Source organism: Cavia porcellus, unplaced genomic scaffold (assembly GCF_034190915.1).
Source record: "Cavia porcellus strain 051 isolate PalLab524CR breed Dunkin Hartley unplaced genomic scaffold, mCavPor4.1 scaffold_27, whole genome shotgun sequence".
NCBI classification, from domain to species: Eukaryota; Metazoa; Chordata; class Mammalia; order Rodentia; family Caviidae; genus Cavia; species Cavia porcellus.
In genome coordinates, this window is record NW_026947510.1 from 13,848,725 (window position 1) to 13,869,219 (window position 20,495).

The 20,495-nt window shown below is 33.4% G+C and overlaps 1 protein-coding gene across 2 annotated transcripts in view; it reads left to right on the plus strand.

Annotated features, from left to right (window-relative positions):
• The window catches only part of Plxdc2 (plexin domain containing 2), a 416,118-nt gene that overhangs the window by 271,347 nt on the left and 124,276 nt on the right, over window positions 1–20,495 (plus strand). For both annotated transcript variants that reach the window (XM_063237895.1, XM_003463885.4), the window contains exons 5-6: window positions 13,928–14,050; window positions 18,491–18,609. In XM_063237895.1, coding sequence (XP_063093965.1) covers window positions 13,928–14,050; window positions 18,491–18,609 — 242 coding nt within the window. The remainder of the gene's footprint in view (window positions 1–13,927; window positions 14,051–18,490; window positions 18,610–20,495) is intronic.

A 20,495-nucleotide genomic window follows, 5' to 3' on the forward strand; every position in this document is an offset into this window, starting at 1 on the left:
TAATTTATATTTTTCTAATAATGAGTGATGTTAAGCATTTTTTCATATACCTGTGAGCTATTTATATGTTTATTTTATTTGGAAAATGGCTGTTCAAGCCCTTTGCTCACTTTTAAAAGTTGTTATTTATTTTCTTTCCTTGGGATGGTATTTTGTATATATTTTAGATAAAGATCCATTAATTAATATATGGTTTTCAACCATTCTGCAGTTTCTCTTCACTCAGAAAATTGTTTTCTTTGCTGTGCAGAAGAAACATTTTAGTTTGATGCAATTCCACTATTTTGTTTTATGCTTTTCTCTCCCAAATTAGTGCCTAGATCAATGTCAGGAAGCTTTCGTCACTGTTTTATTTGAGTAGTTTTACAGTATCTGTTCTTACACTTAGGTCTCTATTTTCCATCGATTTTTGTTTATGTTATGAGATAGGCTCCAACTTTATTCTTCTACACATCAAAATCAATTTTTCTAGCATCACTTATTGAAAGCATGTTTTTTCATCTGTGTACTACTGTTAACTTTGCTCAAGATCAAATGAATATACGTAAGAGTCTAATTCAACGGTTTTATTCTATTTTATTAGATTAAATGTTTCCCTGCCAACAGTGTACTTTTGTTGATTATCATAGCTTTGTGTCATATTTTGAAATAGGTAATGTGTTTCCTCCATCTTTGCTCATCTTGCTCAAGATTTCTTCAGCTAATCTGGATCCTTTTTGATTATACATAATTACTAGAATCTTTTCTATTATTGTGGAAAAAAATACCAGAAATTTTGATAGTAACTGAATTAAAATTATAGATTTTTCTGTGTAATATGGACATTTTAACAATTTTAATTCATTCAATCTGCGAACATGGAATGTCATTCTTTTATTTATTTTCCATAACTTTAATCAATACATTATAGTTTTCAGCATATAATTGTTCCTCCCTCTTAGTTAAGCTTATTCTTAAATATTTTTAATGCTACAGAATATGGGGTTGTTTTCTTAACTTTTGTCTTGAATGATTTATTGTCAGAGTATAGAAATCCACATGACTTTTGCACTTGTATATTTATGGAATTTGTTTATTACTTTTTACAGTTTTTCATGAAGTCTTTAGTATTTTCTATGTATATTATCATTTCCATTGCAGAGACAATTGTTCTTTTGTTTGATTCGGTTGTTTTTTATTTCTTTTTCTTGACAATTGCTACAGCTTGGATTTGTAATTATTTGGTGAAACTCACCAATGAATGCATCAAAACCTAGACTTTTCTTCAGAAAGTTTTTGATTATTGATTCAATTTCTTTGTTATCAATCTACTCAGATTTTCTGTTTCTTTGTGATCCATTCTTTTTAATGTGTTTTTCCCTAGCATTTTATTCTCTTCTTTCAAGATATACAATTTCTTGACATGCAATTTTTCATAGTAGTATCTTATCATTCTTTTTATTTTGTATTATCAACTGCCGCCCCTTTCCTTTCACTTATAATTTTATTTGAGTGTTCTCTCTCATTGGTTTTTCTTTACATTAGCTAAATGTTACTAAATCTTGCTCTTTTCTGTAAACCGACTTGTTTCATTTACCTTTTCTATTTTTAGCATGGATTTCATCTATTTCTGCTCTGATCTTTATTATTTTCTTCCTTATGCTAACTTTGGGCTTAATTCACTCTACTTTTTCTAATTCCTTGTGATACAATAATAGATTGTTTTTTGGTATCTTTTTCTTTTTCCATATAGATATGTATTGTATAAACTACCCTCACAGAATTGCTTTTGTGGATCCCATACATTCTGAAATGTATATATGAATAGTAATTTGCCTCGAGCCAGTTGTTCATATCTCTTTTGTTTTATTATTTGACCAAATGACTATTCAAAAAGTGTTGTTTGATTTCTGCATGTGTATAATTTTTCCGATTTTATTTCTTGCTACTGATTTATAGTTTTATAGCACTGTAGTCAGAAAAATACTTCCTATAATTCTATCGTCTTAAATCTGCCAATATGTTTTTAACCTAAAATGTGATGTGATAAAAAAAAAAATGTGGCAAATGCTCAAACTCTAAACCATTATTACGTGAAAGTATACAGTGAAATTAATCTCCTTCAAAGTATTCTCATTATTCTTGCTTCTTTCTGACACAGATTACATTTACACTTTCAATACATTTATAGCATTGGTCTTGCCAATTTCTGAAACAGTTTGCAGTTTACATCAAATAAAACCTTAATGGTTTATCTCTGTTCACCTTATTCACCAGAACTGCACCATGAGACTTCTAGCTTTTCCCAGAAGTCAAAATGGCCGTGAAAATGAAACATTTGAATGCATCCAAGACATTCAGGCAGCCAGGACAACACAATGAAAGCGGACTTCCATAACTGCTTGAGTGATTGAATGAACATGTTTGAAGTCCAGGAGAGTATTTTAAGGAAATTAATTGCAATGCATATTTTATTGTAATACTTTTTAATTTAAACATTCACCATGTTTTGATTATATATTATCAGTACCAGAGGATGTTCCATGTGCACTTGAAAAGAATCTATTGTTCTATTATTGAGTGGAATTCTAGGCTTATTTAGCTTACAGTATTTCGCATAGCCTCTGTTTCCTTATGGATTTTCTGTTTGGATGATCTACCACTTATTTAAAATACAGTATTGAAAGGCTCTACTATTAGAGTATTACCATCTCTTTCTTCCCCCACGCTATGTTACAGTTTGCTTTATATATTTAGATGTTTGATGTTGGGTACATATAAACATTCTTTTCTTCTGATGAATTAACCTCTTTATCATAATGCAACGACTTTCTTTGCCTCTTGTGATAGTTTTTGACCAAAACCTTCTTCTGTCTTGTATAAGTATAGTCAAGTACTACTCCCTTTGGCATTGTTTATTTGTGTCTTAGTTACTTTTCTCATAACTGAGACAAAAATACTCAGCAATTAAAGTTAAGGAATGAAAGGTTTATTTAGCTCACAGTTTACATAGGTTTCAGCCCCTATAATCATATGAGCCCAGGGCAGCATAGCTTCACAGAGGACAGCAATTCACATAGGGCAGAGACAGCAAAAGCAACAATGGACTTTAACAGCATGTTTCTGCCCCTTTTGTATTGTATGCAATTTACCAGACTTAGGGTGATTCAGGTCCAATCAGTGGACTGATCCACAGTCACCCGCACTTAATCCCAGCATCCGTAATCCCAGCATTGCACTATGAATCACACACTCTAGACTCAGCCACCTCTAAAAAACTGTGACTGCTTGAGGCTTTGGGGGAATGTCTAGACACAACTGACAACAATATGGAATATCTTTTTCCACTCTCTCATTTTCAGCCTCTGTATCCATAAAGGAAAGGTGACCATTTGCACAGCTCAATGGGCTTTATGGCAAATAGTTTTGACCCTATCACAACAACTCAATTTTACAAAGTTTCCATTAACCCAAGCAAAAATCTTTGTATAGATCTGAAAACAGGCTTTTTTAAAATTTTAAAGAAAAAATAAAAATAATGGTACAAAAGTTCAGAATAAGTTTGTAGCAGAATCACAATGGTTAGTATATTGCATGTTGTTATTTTCCAAGTTGTTGCTCTATTAAAAGCTAAAAGCATGAAAAATTGATCAAATATAGGCACACACCTTTCTTTTCAATGACCTAATATCAATCAGTAGTAACTATCTTAACTGTTGTGTGTGTGTCTGTATTTTATTTTTCCTTTCCCCTGCCTTCTTTTCTCCTTTCCCCCATTCTAATTTATCTCTCCTTTTGAACAGCTCCCTTCCACTTCACAATATCTATTGTATATTCTGGATCCTATTTATATCTTCGGCTTTTTACATGAGGGAGATAATACAATGTTCATACATGCAAATCTAATTTATTTCATTTATGAGGATGGTCTCAAATTGCATCCATTTCCTTATAAAGGTCTTAAATTGATTCTTTTTATAACTGTGTAATACTCCATTGTTTAAAAACATTGCATCTTTTTTTATCCATGCCTGAGTTAATGGGCATTTTTGGCTGTTTCCAAGATTTATAAATTATGCTGCTATAAACATGGGTACACATATATCACTGTGGTATGAAGTTTTAATTCTTCTGGGAAAATATTCAGAAGCAGAGTAACTGGGTCAAATGGGACCTCTAATTCTATATTTTTTGAGATTTCCATAGTGTTTGCATCAGTCTACATTCCCACCAACAGTGGAGAGCTCTAAACTAAAGTAAAATGGATCAAAGATCTAAATACTAAAACAAAACTCTAAATCTACTGGAAGGCAAAGTAGGTAAAAATCTTGAAGACACAGGAGTAGGCAGAAACTTCATGAACAAAATCTAAATGGCATGGGAAACACTTCAAAGCATCAACAACTGGGATATCATTTTATTAAAAAGCTTTCTTGCATCAAAAGAAATCACTAGATGTGTGAAAAGACAACTCACAGCGAGGGAAAAAATTTTAGCCAACTGTTACTCAGACAAAGAATTTCTGTCTAGAACGTATAAAGAACTGAAAAAAATCAGATACCCCCACAGTCAAAGACTCAATCCAAAAATTGGCATCTGAGATAAATACATACTTTTCAGATGAAGAAATATGAATGGCAAATAAATATATTTAAAATTGTTTCACATCATTGGTCATCAGAGAGATGTAAATTACAACAACACTGAGATTCCATCCCACCCCAGAAAGAATGGCTATCATCCAGAAATCAACCAATAACAAATGATGGAAGGACTGTGAGGAAAAATTTTATAGCATTCTTCACAACTAGTGTTTTCTTCAGCATTTTTAAAGACATCATCTTATTTGCCACTGCTCTGCAATGTGTGTGCCGAGAAATCCACTGATGAATGTTCCCTTGTATTTAACAAGTAGTTTTTCTCATCATCTTCATTTTTTAATTTTTTTTAACTTTTGATAATTTAATCATGTGTTTTTATGCAAATGTTTTTACATTTAATCTGTTTTAATGTTCGTTGGACTTCATGAATCTGCACATTCATTTCTTCCTTCAATTTCAACAAATTTTTGTCATTATTATTTTAAATAAGCATTCTGCCTTCTATGTGTTTTCTCTTTCCCTTCTGAAATTCCCAAATGTATATTTTGGTTTGTTTGATGGTGTCTTATAAGTCCTGTAAGCTTTCCTCATTATATTTATGTTGTTGTTGTTCTGATTGGATAATTTAACAGACTTGTCTGCGAGTTTTCCGACTTTTTTCTGATAGCTGGACTTTGCTCTTGCAACTTTCTATGAAATATTTCATTTCAGTCAATGTATACTTTAGCTCCAGAATTTCTGTTTAACTCTTTTTGTGTGTGAATTCTGTCTCTTTAGTAAACTCATTGCGATTATGTATTCTTTACTGTTATCACTTAGTTGTGTTTCTGTGTTCTCTTATGGTTCGCTGATTATTTTGTTCATTTGTCAGACATTTTGTAGCTCTTCAATTCTGTAAAATCTGTTATGGACATTTTATTTGGTTATTTTGATGCTGTCATGTTTACTTGATTCTTTACGATCTTTGTTGCCTTACATTAGTGTCTGAATTTGAAGAACCAGCCAATTCTTCTGCTGCCACTTATCTATAAATTCTGGGAAGGAGAATAATGGAATCTGTCGGCGGTGTTGCTTCTGGTGGCCTAGGTTGGCTCTCTGATTCAGTGGGTAGGTGGGAGCAGTGCTTGAGTCCACAAGGGGTGATGTGATACCCAGGTGCCTTTTGGATCAGTTGTGGAGTTGATTCCATAGCAGGAAAGGCATGGTAAACATGAATCAGTGAAAGAAAAGAAGACCTAAGTACATGAAGCTCTTCGGGGACATTCTTGATCACGTTCTTGATCTAAACTATAACACTGGGACTACAGTCTAGATTTATGGGGAAACTTGGTACTTGGGTCCATACTTAGCAGGCGTTGATTCTGTGTCCACAAATGTGGACTGGCTTGAGACCCAGTTCAGTAATCTCTGTGTGATCCTGGATCTGTATAGGTAAACTGGCATTGGGCCATTCTGGACCTGGGGACATGGAAACAAATTAATGCTTTGGCAAAACTGAATTCTAGAATCAAAATTGTTAATAAGAATCCTGAAGTTTAAGGGGAGACTGGAATCTGGGTCTGCAGGAGCACTCCCGATGCTGGAATGTGTTAGTATTCACGACATGAGCTCAATTACTGATGGGGGCTAACGTTGCCAATGCTGAGTGCTCATTCTGTCCTGCTTCTATAAAGAATGTAAATCTCTATGCTTGCCATGTAGGCTTAAGGAAGGTTGACAGGAATAACTGAAGCTATCCATTCTATCCCCTGCAATGTGGTTTCTTCTTCTTCTGTGCTTCTTCCCAGTACTGTGACTTCAGACCTGAATTCCTTGATACTTTTGAACGTACCACTGTCCAGAAATAGTTGTTCAGTTTAATGTTTCTGAGAGTGGAAAAGGACTGAAAACTGATATTCTGCTATGTTGCTGACATTATTGTCCCTATATGATTAGGACTTGTGAAGTATTACCTGGATCGACCTCAAGGGAAAAGTATGATTTTCAAAACAGAAAAGATCACTTCAGGGCTACTGTGAAAACCCATTCAGTCTGTGCATTATGTAACTCACGATCTCCATTCTTGGTCTGCAGTGTGAATGTGAATTTAGAAGTCCTAAGTCAGAGGCATTTGAGAGAACACAGAAAGGGAGCTGTGGGGAGTGGGGTTAACATGAATTAACTAAGAACAAGTTACATCGACCTTTGTATCTTTTTAGATGCACAATAAAGAAGAAAAACCAAAAGCAGCACTTTTGTCAGTAGTTCAAAATGAATATAGATGAAAAAGTATTAAATACTTTTTTGTCTATTTTGCTCCCCTCATATATACACACGGTGAACATGTATATTCCATTCTTCCTTTTAGCATTGGGAAAGGCATAGAATATTTTGGTAGTTTCATAAATATAATTTGCAGTGGATAACCTTTGTTCATTTTTCCAGGGAAATGGATTTCATTTTGGTTTGTAATCCCCAGTAATACTTTAGGCCTGTAAGTGAAGAAGTCTGTGATGTGAGAAATAGTTAACGTTTCATATACATATATATAATATATAAGATATATTTAATATTTTTACCTTGACAACTGGTTAAAATTAAAAAAGGAAAAATGATTAGTGATTACTAGAGGCTACTTGTTAGGAAACCAGGTAGGTATCTTAACATATATCCTTGCTGTATTTTAACTTAATAACTATTTGGAATTGTAATGGGAAATACTTGGTGATTGGCAGTATTTATAAGTTTTTGCACTGGGAACCAGTGTAAACTATAAAACTATAGTTTTAAACTATAAAATATGAAATTTCATATTTTTGTATTAACTTTCTAGATTACATGCACAAATCAACATCTTCCCAATGAACTGTGTCCAGAGGAAGCCTATTACATGAAACCTGTCATTGTAGGTTGTAGCTACCAGTCACTTTACCAGATAATTTACCATAACTTTTATTTTCAAGTTAGAAATTGCTGCTACATATGATTTTGTTTTAAAAAGATGACTAAATTATAATTGCATATTTGTTTAAAATGGGATACTTTATAGCATAGGAAAATGTATTATGCCTTATGAAATAAAATTTGTACAAAAAGTAAGTGACTTGTTCTCAGAATTCACTTGTTTGCTTTATGTAAGTTGTCTACCACCAACAATGAGCAGCTGACCAAACACACTCAGTTAAATCATTTTCATGAAAGGAGATAGAGCATGCCATATATGAGTTTAATGAGAACTCAGAATGAGGAATCTATTCTCCTGCTCCATACCTGTTAGCTTCGGGTCTAGAGAATTAGTAATGTGTAGAGATCACAGCATATGTCAATACAAAAGTGACAAAGGTGATACATGCCATTGTTGTTTGCATGCTAAAAGTAGCATTTAACTAGAAATGCTCAGTGCCCTGCAGGCATTTGGATTGACTCCTGTCTTGCCTCTAGGTCAAAACTATCAACAGAAAGATGATGAAATAGAATATTTTATGTAGCCCCTTGCACATTCAAGTTTCATAGACTGTTTCACGGGCAATTACAACCTCTTCTTGCTTCCTTTATTGCTGTGACACTTTCAATTAAATGAAACAATCATATACAACCATTAGGGGGTTATATCTTGTCAAAGTACTTTTTCTGGTCAGAGTAGAAGGAAAGATAAATCAAACTAATAATTGTGGACATTAAGTAATTTTATTATCCATTGCCTAGTTACTATAGAGTTGATGGTCCACCCTATAACCTGTAGGAATAATTCATATAAAATAATCCTACATTTAGATCTGAAGTATAATTTAAAGTCATAAACATCCTATTATAAATGTAGACTAAACTAGTATATATAAGACAGAAAATTCCTCCAAGGGTAAAAATTGGTATCAATTTATCCTAAAAACACTAAAGAAGACCATTGAAAACAGAAATTTGTAGAGAATCTTCTTCTCACTTCAATTTTGTCTAATTTTTACTTACCGAAGGAAATGAAAAGGACCAATAAATGCTATGTATATGTTGGTATATGTACCAACTCCCAACAATGAATGTATTCACTGTATATTGAGTAAGTGTATTGTTGTAGTCAGGGGTTGTACAGAGAACAATGAGAATCAGGACATGGAGCTTATAATATTGTTTTATGATGGTCACCCAGAGTTAACATAGTAACTGCAAGAAATCTATCCACAAGACCAAAGACATAGAATATTTAGTGAAGGGCTCAAATCCCACTACAATGTCCCACATGAGTCCAGATGAAGACCCAGAGTTCATGACAGGGCCTCCTATGAGTCCAACTGGAGGTCCAGAGCCCACAAGAAGAACTCACACCAGTTTCTTTTATGGATCCGTGAATAAAAGTCCATGCCAGCGGGGTAAAGGAGCTGTGCTGATAGGTTGAGGGTTCTAAGCTGGAGCCGAGAAGTCACACTCACAACAAAAAACAGAGCTGTCCTGAAAAGTAGCCCAGCCTTCCTCAGTGATCTGGAGGACCCCGAGCTCCTCCTCCAACAAGCACAGTCGAGTACCTGCCAGGAAGCCAGCATGCCGAGTTCATCCTGGAGACCAAGCAGCACAGGTCTTCCCCTCCGGAGCCAGGAAGCAATGCTCGATGTGAGGACCAGAGCTTCTCCAGGAGAACCAATGGCTCAAACAGCAAATTGTAGGAGAACCCCAGTGCCTCAACACCTCAATGCAATAACACATCAAGGCATAGCTTCTCCTTCTCCATGTCGCTGTGCTGGCAACTTTCCTCAGGTGGAACATCTCTGCTCAGCAGCCTGGTGATTTAATTCCGCTGCCATTAAGTTGACCACCAGTTTTCAATCCATAATATGTACTAATAAAAAATTAGGGAACTGAGGCACAGCCAGGCTAAGTACTTTAGTCACTACTCTAGGGAATAATTTGATTTGACCATGAAATCACTGCTCCAATTGCATTTGATTCTCCCATCATTTTCATTATTGTTAGGTAGATTGCAGTAAAGAAATACAATCTAAACATATTTATACAATCTTCTTGACCATATATATATGTGTATATATATATATATATATATATATACCAAGGTTTGAAGTGACTATTTTGCTTTAAGATATAGATGGCATTAACATGTTCACACAGAAAAGGCAAATATTTTCTCCTTAAAGTCCTTGAATAAGCATAAAGTCCAGTGGAGGAGGATGTACAGTTCTGAGAAATCTTGTTGGAACATTTTTACTTTGCTTATAGAAGCTGTCAGTATTTATAACATGATAGTCTAAGAAGTGACTACAAGCGAGGTAAGGGCATAGCACCTGACTTCTGTCCTTAACAGTACCTTACATACGGTTGTACTCATGAAGAATTCTAAAACATATCATGCAGAATCCAAAAAATTGGAATTTAAATATCTATGGCTTTGGGAAAATTACCCAGCCTCATTAAATACTTCATTTAGCAAGTGGGAATAATACAAAATCATCATATTTTTCCACATTATGGTCATGATAAAGTTATATGAATGTATGAAAATAATGTATTTTAAAGGCGCACTTAGATATATGTCATTATTATGACAGTATTTTTCTTTTTTTTTTTTTTTTACTTTTTTTTGTCTTTTTCATTTTTATCGGTACCAGGGATCGAACTAACGACTGCCTGCTTGCAAGGCAGGTGCTTATGCCGCTCAGCTAAATCCCCAGCCCCTATGACAGTATTTTTCTGATGAAAAATCACTGAGAAATCTGTTCTCCAAATCCTTATCCATAAATTTCATCTATTTCATATATTAATGATTAATCTATTCGATCTGATTAATATATAAAAATCATGATACATATGTATCATAATAATGAATAAATAATGAATGAGATTTATTCATAACAGAACCTATAGTAATAAAGTCCCAAGTGAGATTTAAATGAGATTTGTATGTTTAAAATCAGATTATTCAAGTAACTCTAGATCACTACCTTACCCATCAGCTTTAGGTCTGTTGAATTAATAATGTATAGAGACCACAGTGCATGTCAATACAAAAATGATAAAGGTGATATGTACTATTGTTTTTTGTATGCTGAAAGTAGCAAATGGTCTCAGAATTTGACACTAGGTTATTAGTAACAGAGAAAAGGAAGGAAATATGTTAGTTTTTATTTAAGATGCAAATAGAAAATGCTATTTCTTTTAAATAAAGATATTCTTCTGAGTTCCAAATAATCTAGGTAACAGTAACTTTTCTACTTTACTAGACAGACGATTGCTGTTTATACTACAAGCATATATTATGCAAAGCTAATTTATGTTTAGCCATCCAAATGGGTACAAAGAAGTCCAAAGGAAAAAAATCTATGATGAAGTATTAAGAATTAACCAAATTCCTACCAAGGATATTGAGCAGAATCAGTATTTATTATGACCGAGAAGAACAAATAAGTATTTACTAGATTAGCAAAATGTAACATAGTTTCAGAGTAGTGGGCTTTTACTATCTGTGGGTTATTTTTCCAAGTTTTGGCAGGGGCCGTATTAATAATGGTAGTAGTGACCATGTCAGTAATGGCAATAGCTGTTTTACGTTCACTGTATTTACAGCAACTATAATGTTATCATAATAGGATTTATAATTTAGAGAAATGTGAAAACAGTGGAAGGTGAAGAACTGTAACTATAACTTTTTTTCTTTTTCTTTTCTTTCTTTCTTTCTTTCTTTCTTTCTTTCTTTCTTTCTTTCTTTCTTTCTTTCTTTTTTTTTCTGTACCTGGGATGGAACTCACAACTTCACGCCTGACACACAGGCGCTGTGCTACTGAGCTATATCCCTACCCTGTAACCATATCCCTTACTATTGACAAATCTTCCCCTATTTTAACTTGGTTCTTTGGGAAAAACGTGAAACTTCATTTTCGAAAGATGAGTAATCATAGTTTTGGAAAACTTTTCCTAAAAACAGGGAACAGCAGCTAATTGTCCCTATAATCTGAAAATTGGGTCACAGAAAACAGAATGATGGCTTGCTGGATCGATGTTGAAATGGTGGGGAATTCATGTGTGTATCATACTTATTTTAGATATTAACAATAATAATTATCATATGTGGACTCTAAAGCGGTTGGTCTAGAGAAGTGGAGCATAGACAGCGATTGCCAGGGTTAGGAAGTGTAGGCTGAAGAGGAGATGACGAAAGATTGGTCAAGGTAAGCTTACAGCGTATAGAAGGCAGAAATTCTGGAGTTCTGTGACACAGGTGAATAAAACTGACAATAGTTCATTGTCCTTCTCAAAATGGTTAAATGAAGATTTTTTACATAATCAATATAAATGTATCATAAATGCTTATTGTGATGGATGTGCTAGCTATTCTGGGTTGATCGTTGCCCAATACAGTATATGCATGAATCAAAATATTACATGATATTCATAAATGCATGCAAACATTATGTGTCAAAAATTGTTTAATTAAAAAACAAAAAGAATTCAGTATCTGAAATCATCAGTGACCCAAAGTTTTGTAACTCTCTATTTGTAGGAATTAGTGCTGTGTTTCTTATGTAGTTGTTTTTGAGAGTGGATTTTGCATTGATTTAAAATTATCTTCCTGCCTTGAATTACTGCCCTCTGTATTCTAAGTTAAGCAATTTCTCCTATAAGTGCAGGGAGATACAGGGAAGGGCTATAATTACCTGAAATCATTCACTCTGAAAGAAATCTTTCAGAGTTCAATTCAAACATTTTACTTAAATATTATGACTACAGAATTTTATATCCATTTTTCATAATGAAATTTTAAATGCATCTCAGTGAGGATAAGAATAAATCATAAATCCCTGAAAATACTCACTTTTTATGCTCGTAATTTTAAAATTGTGGTATTAGAATTTGAACATTAAAGATATGATTGAAAATCTACACAGAAATATAATAGAAATAATAACCATATTTATATGATGTCTCTTATTAATGACTTCTAAGATCTTTCAATAAATTAAAAAAATTTACTAAATCTGTAAATTACTACAGATTTCACTCAACAATAGTTTTCTTTAAAACTACAATTCAGAATTTGAAGAAATAAACACAGTACACCTATAAAATCTTTATTTAAATAAGTGAGATGATACTAATTTGAGATTTAAATATGACAGAAATTTTGTATGAGTTTTTAAAAATCTTTTATGTTTTATTAACTCTTGTGGAAAACAATGATCAATACCCTCATACTTAGTTAACTCATAATTGCCTGATGACAATTGCATAGTACAAAGAATTTGCTTTGCATTTTATTTTATAATATTAGATATGCCATTTGCATATTTATTCTTTATTTTGCATTTCATAGATTAATATTTAAACCACTTAGCATTCCCTGAGCTGGCTCTTCTGTCAGGCAGCTAAAGACCTTGGAGGCAAGGAGCCAGTGTAGGATTAACAATTTGTCATGGTTAGTCCACAAAGTAAATAAACCTAGTGTGAATAATTGAAAATGGGTTAGAGTAGTAACATAGGAGCTGTTGAAAGTTAATTCAAAAGCCCATGACCTCTGTAGTAAATTCCTCTCATTTTCCAACTGTTAGAATAGACTGGCCAGGTTAACTTTCTTAATAGACACACATTTGTACAGTGTCAGTATTTTACCATTTTATCTGAAAACATATAGACTTTATCTTCTTGATAGAGTTCTACTATTATAAAGGCTTTAGCAATCTGAGAAATTTGAAAGCTTCCCCATGGGTGTTTAGTCCTCTTTCAATTAAAAACAAATAAAAGGAATGGAAAACATTCTCCCTTTTAGCATGTTCCATTTTAGCATGTACCATTTCTAAAATGTCCTACACTAAATTCACAGTTTAACAAAATTCAAATAAATACCTTCAAAATAAAGTCACTTGTAAAAAAGACTTGCATGCTAGCTAATGTTAAAATAATAAAGGACTAATAATAAAAAATTGTATATTTGAGTTTCTTATAAAACTGTCTTAGTATTTTTCAGCCTAATTATTTTTTTTCTGGATAATAGTCACTGAAAAGTGGGAAACCAAAATTAGACTTGTATATATCATTTCTGATTTTCAGTCTGCACAGTAATATCAAATTGTGTAATTGTTACCTAATCCAATCCAAATGTTATTAATCAGACATTAGGATATTATTTCCTTTTTTAAAAATGTAACTGCTATGATATTTTCAAAATATGACTGCAGTTGAGTTGAGATATTTTAATGACAATTTTGTCTGGGCCTCTTTGTCTTTTTTTAATGTTGGTTTTAGCCAAGGCTGGTCTCTAAATCTCAGCAACCCTCCTGCCTCAGCCTCCGAGTGCTAGCATTACTTATGTATTCCCCCACACCCAACAAGGCTTCTTTTTCGTAATGTGGGTCTTACTTTCCTAATTTTAGGTTTTATATACACTGGAGAAGTTGTGCATCGAATGCTAACAGCCACACAGTACATCGCACCTCTAATGGCAAATTTTGATCCCAGCGTATCCAGAAATTCAACAGTCAGGTATTTTGATAATGGTATGTATTGATTGGCTTGCTTTGTTGAATACAAATTTTTAAACATCAAGTGTGAGATTCATGTTAACATTTCTGTAAGATTTTGGGTTTCTCTTGCAAGTTGGTGGCCAAATTAATTTTGTAAACTGCAAATCTCCCGAAACGAGGCATACCATTAACTGTTAAGATGACATAAAAGCACATGGTCAGATGACACTCACTCATTTATTCAGTAACTGTATAAAAAGGAAAAACAGTTGTTGAAGATGGCACCTCAAGCAAAACAAACATATTTATTGAATCCTACTTTGAAAAATTATCTATTTAAAATCTACAATAGTTTTGCTAGTTCTGATTTTTAAATGGAGGCTAGTATCATATATTGATATTAAGAACTCATGAACTCTATTTATCCATTAGATGAAAACACTTAAAAAATGTAACATAGTACATATTTAACATATGCATAAGAAACTAAAGATTTTCTGACTTCAAAATACTAAGCAGATCCCCATTTAGGTTTGTCACATGTACTGATGACAATCTATCCCTATATTGAAGAAGAAATATAAAATAGTGAAACCTCAAATATATTATTAAATGCCATTAACAGACAAATAAGAAAATCTCAGCACTCTGGGAGGCTGATGCAGGAAGATAACAAAGTTGAATTCACCCTGGGCAACTTAGAAACTTAGCAAGACCCTGTTTCAAAATTTTAAAAAAGGGCTGGAGATTTCACTCAGTGTGATGGCCACAGATTCCACTCTCAAACTGCCAATAATAAAAATAATTGTTTTGTTATTATATAAAATCCAAATGACAAATTCAAGGTCTTGGAGGCACACATTCTTTTTATTTCTACATCTTATTGAAAACTGTATCTTAGCTAAAGAAAAGAAATTATGTGTAAAATAGTATATGTTATACAATTTGAACCACATCAAAAAATGTAAATGTAAATATTAGCCATAATAGTTTCAACCTATTATACTAAGAATTTATATATTCTATCCTTACATTGTTTTTAGTTCAAACTCCTAAAATGATAATGCATATGAATATACAAGTGGATAGCAAGTATATTTGAGTCACAAGTCCTACGAAAATTTTACATGGAGCATATACTCTATGCTTGCTCATACAGAATCACTTTAGGAACCTATTCTAAGTAATTAAGAAATGATTTAATGAAAGTTGATCATTTTCTAAGCCCTCTCACTTATTCAATGTTAGGGACATTGACTCACGAACACAAGATTCTGATGAACAAGTTTTCATATTACTAACATCAGAATCATCATAAAACATGCTTGATAACTTTCTCCTCATCCATTTTCTCATATACTCTCTTCTTAGATATCTCAGTATTTGAACTTACTCTTATTTCAATGAATTTTTAAATGATTTTAAATGAATTTATACATATATTTTTATCTGGACCTCAATTCTTTGAAACTAAAGCTATTACTCTGATGAGAAAACTATCTCCACTTCTTGGCAAAGGTATTTGATAAGCAGTAAGATCCACAATAAGTGGTCAATGAATGAATAAGTTAAAAATAAACATGTGTGTTTAACTCCTAAGAATTAGGACTTTATTAATACTAAGGAATTCTATTTTTACCTTATTAAATGTTTCCTGTTAATGGCTAATGGGAATACTGAGTTCCTACAATATAATAATGAATGATGAGTAATTGGTGTATATATTTAATAAATGAGACACTTTCTAATACCGTAAGACTCTTCACAAAGTCCTGTTTCAGCAATATGCTGAAATATTCTCAACATTGGTTGGTTAGGATCACTGACAGAGTACTTAAGGATGCTAAGTAGCATTTTAGAAAACAAAACATCTCTAGAGACAGCAGCAGGTTAGACTATTTCTTTTATGGTAATATTTCTATAAGAATTTAAACACTAGGTTTGTAAAATGAGTTGATGTCTGGAAAGTTGTAACTTGCCTGAGTGGTAATGTGTCTTAACTTAGTCACAGAATATTAATACACAAAAAAATGGCAAAGCTATAAAAGTAACCACTTTTACTAGAAAACTAATTTGATGGCTCATAAAGAAGAAACAATGTAATGTAACTCTTGGCAGCGATCAGAAAACAGAATCAGAAACCTGATCAAGTTTAAATCAGAAAATTTGGAGTCGTTAATGATGTTAAGTAGCATCAGTTCATTCTAGTTCTGCTTTTGTTTTGAAGATAAAGAATTGGCATCAGTTACCAATCAGGAGACTTGATTATGGTTAAGGAAATTCTGTTACAGTACCACGATTTAGCCAACTCTTGTGGTCTGATCTGTGTTCTCAGGTAACATAGAGAAACAGCTTAGAGGTGGACCACCCAGCTCTTTGGAAACATAGGTTCATTTCTTCAGCCCGTGGTTTTCTTTTAGTCACATATTTTCTTACATCATAGTTTTCCAAGGAAAGTGCCTTTCTGGTCCACTTACCTATTTGTTTCCCATTCTGTGCATTGCTTGGAATCAATATTTTTGAGTAGGGAAATGATTACAAAAATACTACAGAACAAGCATTTATCTCTGAAGGCCACTCAGAAGTTTTAGATTCTAGCAATAACTAGTAAGTGATGAAGCTTGAAATGATGTTTCTTTGATAACATAGAATAGAAATATTTAGCTTACTTGAAAATTTAATGGGAATATTTAGACTCAATAATCTTTCTATTGATATTGCATAAGAGCATTGAAACCAACAAATGGGGGCTGGGGATTTAGCTCAGCGGCATAAGCGCCTGCCTTACAAGCAGGCAGTCGTGAGTTCGATCCCTGGTACCGATAAACACGAAAAAGACAAAAAAAAAGAAACCAACAAATGTTGGAGGAGCTATACAATAACAGAATATAAAACTTAACATTTATAAACAGGTGTTTTTTAAAACTTGCTAACGCTATAGTATCAGCAATAGCCTCATCAGAATGTACATTAAAATGTTTGGCTAATTTACGTAGAATTCTTATATTTAATGAAGAGCTTCACTGAGTGTCAGAGGCCTGGAGGGAGCAGGTTCCTGGGGGTGAGCTGCGGCCAGCCTTACTCAGGTGGATTCCCGAGGCAGGGCCTCGTCTAGACCTTCTGCCATCCAGCTCTTGCTTCCACTGCACCACAAAGCTGTACATTTCATATACAAAATGTTCTGTAATTAGAGAATTATGGGCAGTTTCCTGGCTAGTATTATCTCTTAGCCTTTTCTATCTTAAAAGAAATGGTAGTGTAGACCTGAACATGCCCATGGGAGGAAGAAACTTGGGTTTTCTCCTTGGCCAGACTATGTGGTGTTTCTTCTGGCTGAAAGCACTCAGATCAAGTTCAGTACCATTTATTTAACTTTTCCATTTTTCCTTCAAGGAAATACTGTACATCTCTATATTTTAATGACCCTTAAAGATTCACAACTGGATATTCAAAATATTTAAAGTAACAATATATTTAAAGTTATCAACAAGAATTTTTGTACATTATTAACAACAAAAATGCTTGCTGAAAATATTTTGCCTCATGATAGTGATTTTTTAAAATCATATACTTCCTACAAAAGGTAAGTTTTGGTCTTTTAATTCTGTGTTTCATTTTTAACACAACTTTTTGGCAACAAGATTGTTTTAACCAAAGAGAAAAATTCAACTCTTAAAACTAAGCAAAAACCTTAGCTGATTTGCTTTCTTTAAAAAAAAAAAAAAATAGAGAATACGCAGTGTCATCTACATAGAAATATGAATATTCATTGGTGGTTTGACTATGAAACTATTTTTAACTTACATTTCATGTTAATAGTTTCATAGTAAATAAACACTGGAGATTGAGACATCAGAATTTAGCACACAGCCTGCAGATTCACCCCAGTGCACTTGAAGGAGGCTTCAGAAATCCTAGCCGAGGGCTCTTCAAGTTACTTTGGAGCTTTCTGGAAGCCATAAAACAAAAGACAGAAATGCAGGCATTGTGAATCAAAGAAGAAAATTGCCATTAGTGTTAATGGAACTTCTTCAGTGTGGAAGAATATAACTCATAAGTATGGAAAAGACATTTCCAGATCTTTTACAGTGGGCCTTGGTTTTTTGAATGTGTTCCTTTTTAGGCATTTGTCAAAAGGATTTGAAGTTCATTCAATCCACCTGAGCTGCATTTTGAAAGTGGCTCATGGAAATTTAAGCAGATAAGTTCACATTAACATTAATGAAATTCCTAAGGCAAAATTCCCCCACAATGGGTTGGCTACATATTAACCTCAATATGAGGTTAGATTTTCGCCAAATATTTAGAGAATATTCAATCCTTTAAAAACAATCCTTAATGTTATTTCAGTACTAGAATTGCGATTGACCACATAAAACTGAAATAGCACAACTCCTGGCTTTGAAGGCCAGAGCAATGGTCCTACAAATTGATTGTATTTTTTCTCATTGCATTTCTTCGTTTTCCCACTAGGCACAGCCCTGGTTGTCCAGTGGGACCATGTGCATCTCCAGGATAATTACAACCTGGGAAGCTTCACGTTCCAGGCAACTCTTCTTATCGATGGACGCATCATCTTCGGATACAAAGAAGTAAGTCATATATGGGTGATTGCCCTATGCCGTGTCCTTGATCATGACCATGATCTTTACTTCAGATGTCAAGTGCAGGGTTCTTCAGGAATGAACCTCATGTACTGTTCTTGTCAATTGATTTCGTTCACTTAAAAAAATCTTTTTATGTTCTGGATTGCACTGGTGTTTAATTTGGGGGGATTTGGTTTTATTTTGTACTCTGATAGCATTTGTATTATGATCCAATAATTTTATAAGGTTATGGGATAGTTATAGTAAAAGAACACTTTAAAAACTCTGATTTGAAAGATTTTCTTATCTGTGTCTAAATCTTTTTTTTTCTGTTTATAACCTCGATGATCTCTTTTTTTTTTTTTTTTTTTTTTTTTGTCTTTTTCCTTTTTACCAGTACCAGGGATCGAACTCACATCTGCCTGCTTGCAAGGCAGGCGCTTATACCGCTGAGCTAAATCCCCAGCCCTGACCTCAATGATTTCTGTGACATTTTCTGGTTCTGACTCCACAAGCGTTAGGAAACATAGAAACTGGGATAGCTCAGTGACTCAATATTGAGAGTTCTAAGACAGTTATGTCTGCATTCCCTTTGGCTAATGTTTTTTAAAGTCTGATAGGAATGATTAATGAGAGTGCTTGGTGGCAGAAAGAATAAGGGAATTTAAATTTATGACTTGTTTCATTTGAGTAATTTGACAAAGTAAACAATGAAAATTTCCTAAATGTTAGCCTTACATTTACAGAATGCTTATGTGTTGTGTTTGGTTTCAAACTCTGTTGACAGTGTGATTAAAGTCTATTTCACAAAGAACATAGGAATAAAGTTCCAAGGCCTACAGATGTACTGATTTAAGAAGTCAGTAGTTATGTGAGAAATCCTGACAATATAAATTAATAATGGGTGCTATTAACCCAAGGGTTAATGGAGATTTATAATAATACCAACTTCGTATCTTATTTTCAGTTGAGAGATTATCTCTCCTTTTGGGAGATGAATACCTGATTGTAAACAAAATATTGATAATAAAGAAAGGATTCACTTTGGTCAAATCCAGGTTCAGTGGTGGCAAACTCTTACAGCATGCGTGCTGCAGCTGTTCATTATCAACGAATGCTCTAAAAGGTTTGCTATCACTAGATTCTAGTGAGGGATAAATTCCAGAAAAATAAACCAGTCTCTAAAATCTAAAAACTATATCAGATTCTTCTATTTAATTTTCTACAAGGAGTTTTTTTTTTTTTTTTCTCTTAGTTGGGGCAATAATGTAAATGGACTTTTTATAGGATGTGTTCTGCTCTATATTGCTTTACCTAGAGCATAGTCTTGTGTCACACTCACTGGAAGCAGAAAATATAGTTCTAAAAGGATTCCTTCATTTTTAGTTTCCTTTGTGAGCGAGTGTATTACTAGAGTCCCAGAATAATATTGCAGAATGTTAGTCTTTAACACATCTATCCGACAGAGGTAAAAACCTTAAATTGGGATTTCAAGGCATCTCAACCTTTTTTACTGAGCAGATTGTACAGTAAATGTCATACATTAAAGATTAAAGTTAGTAGTGTATGACATACATTTATTGAATCAAAATGCATGCATTGCCTTCATATGACTATTTCCAGTATTTAATTATATTTCTCTTATTAACTTTTAGTGTTGCAGTTGCCTGTACTAACACTGAACTGATTTCCAAACCCATTGTTTTACTGATACAGTCATTTGGCAGCAGCACTTACGTTCATGAACAATAAATTGGAAAATTCATTTTCACTTCTGATAACATTCTTGTTTGTAATGACACTGAGTTGAGAAGTACTAATGCTGCATAATGGTGGGTAAAATACATGCTGGCCATACTTTTCCAATGAAAATATATACTTTAGCACAATGG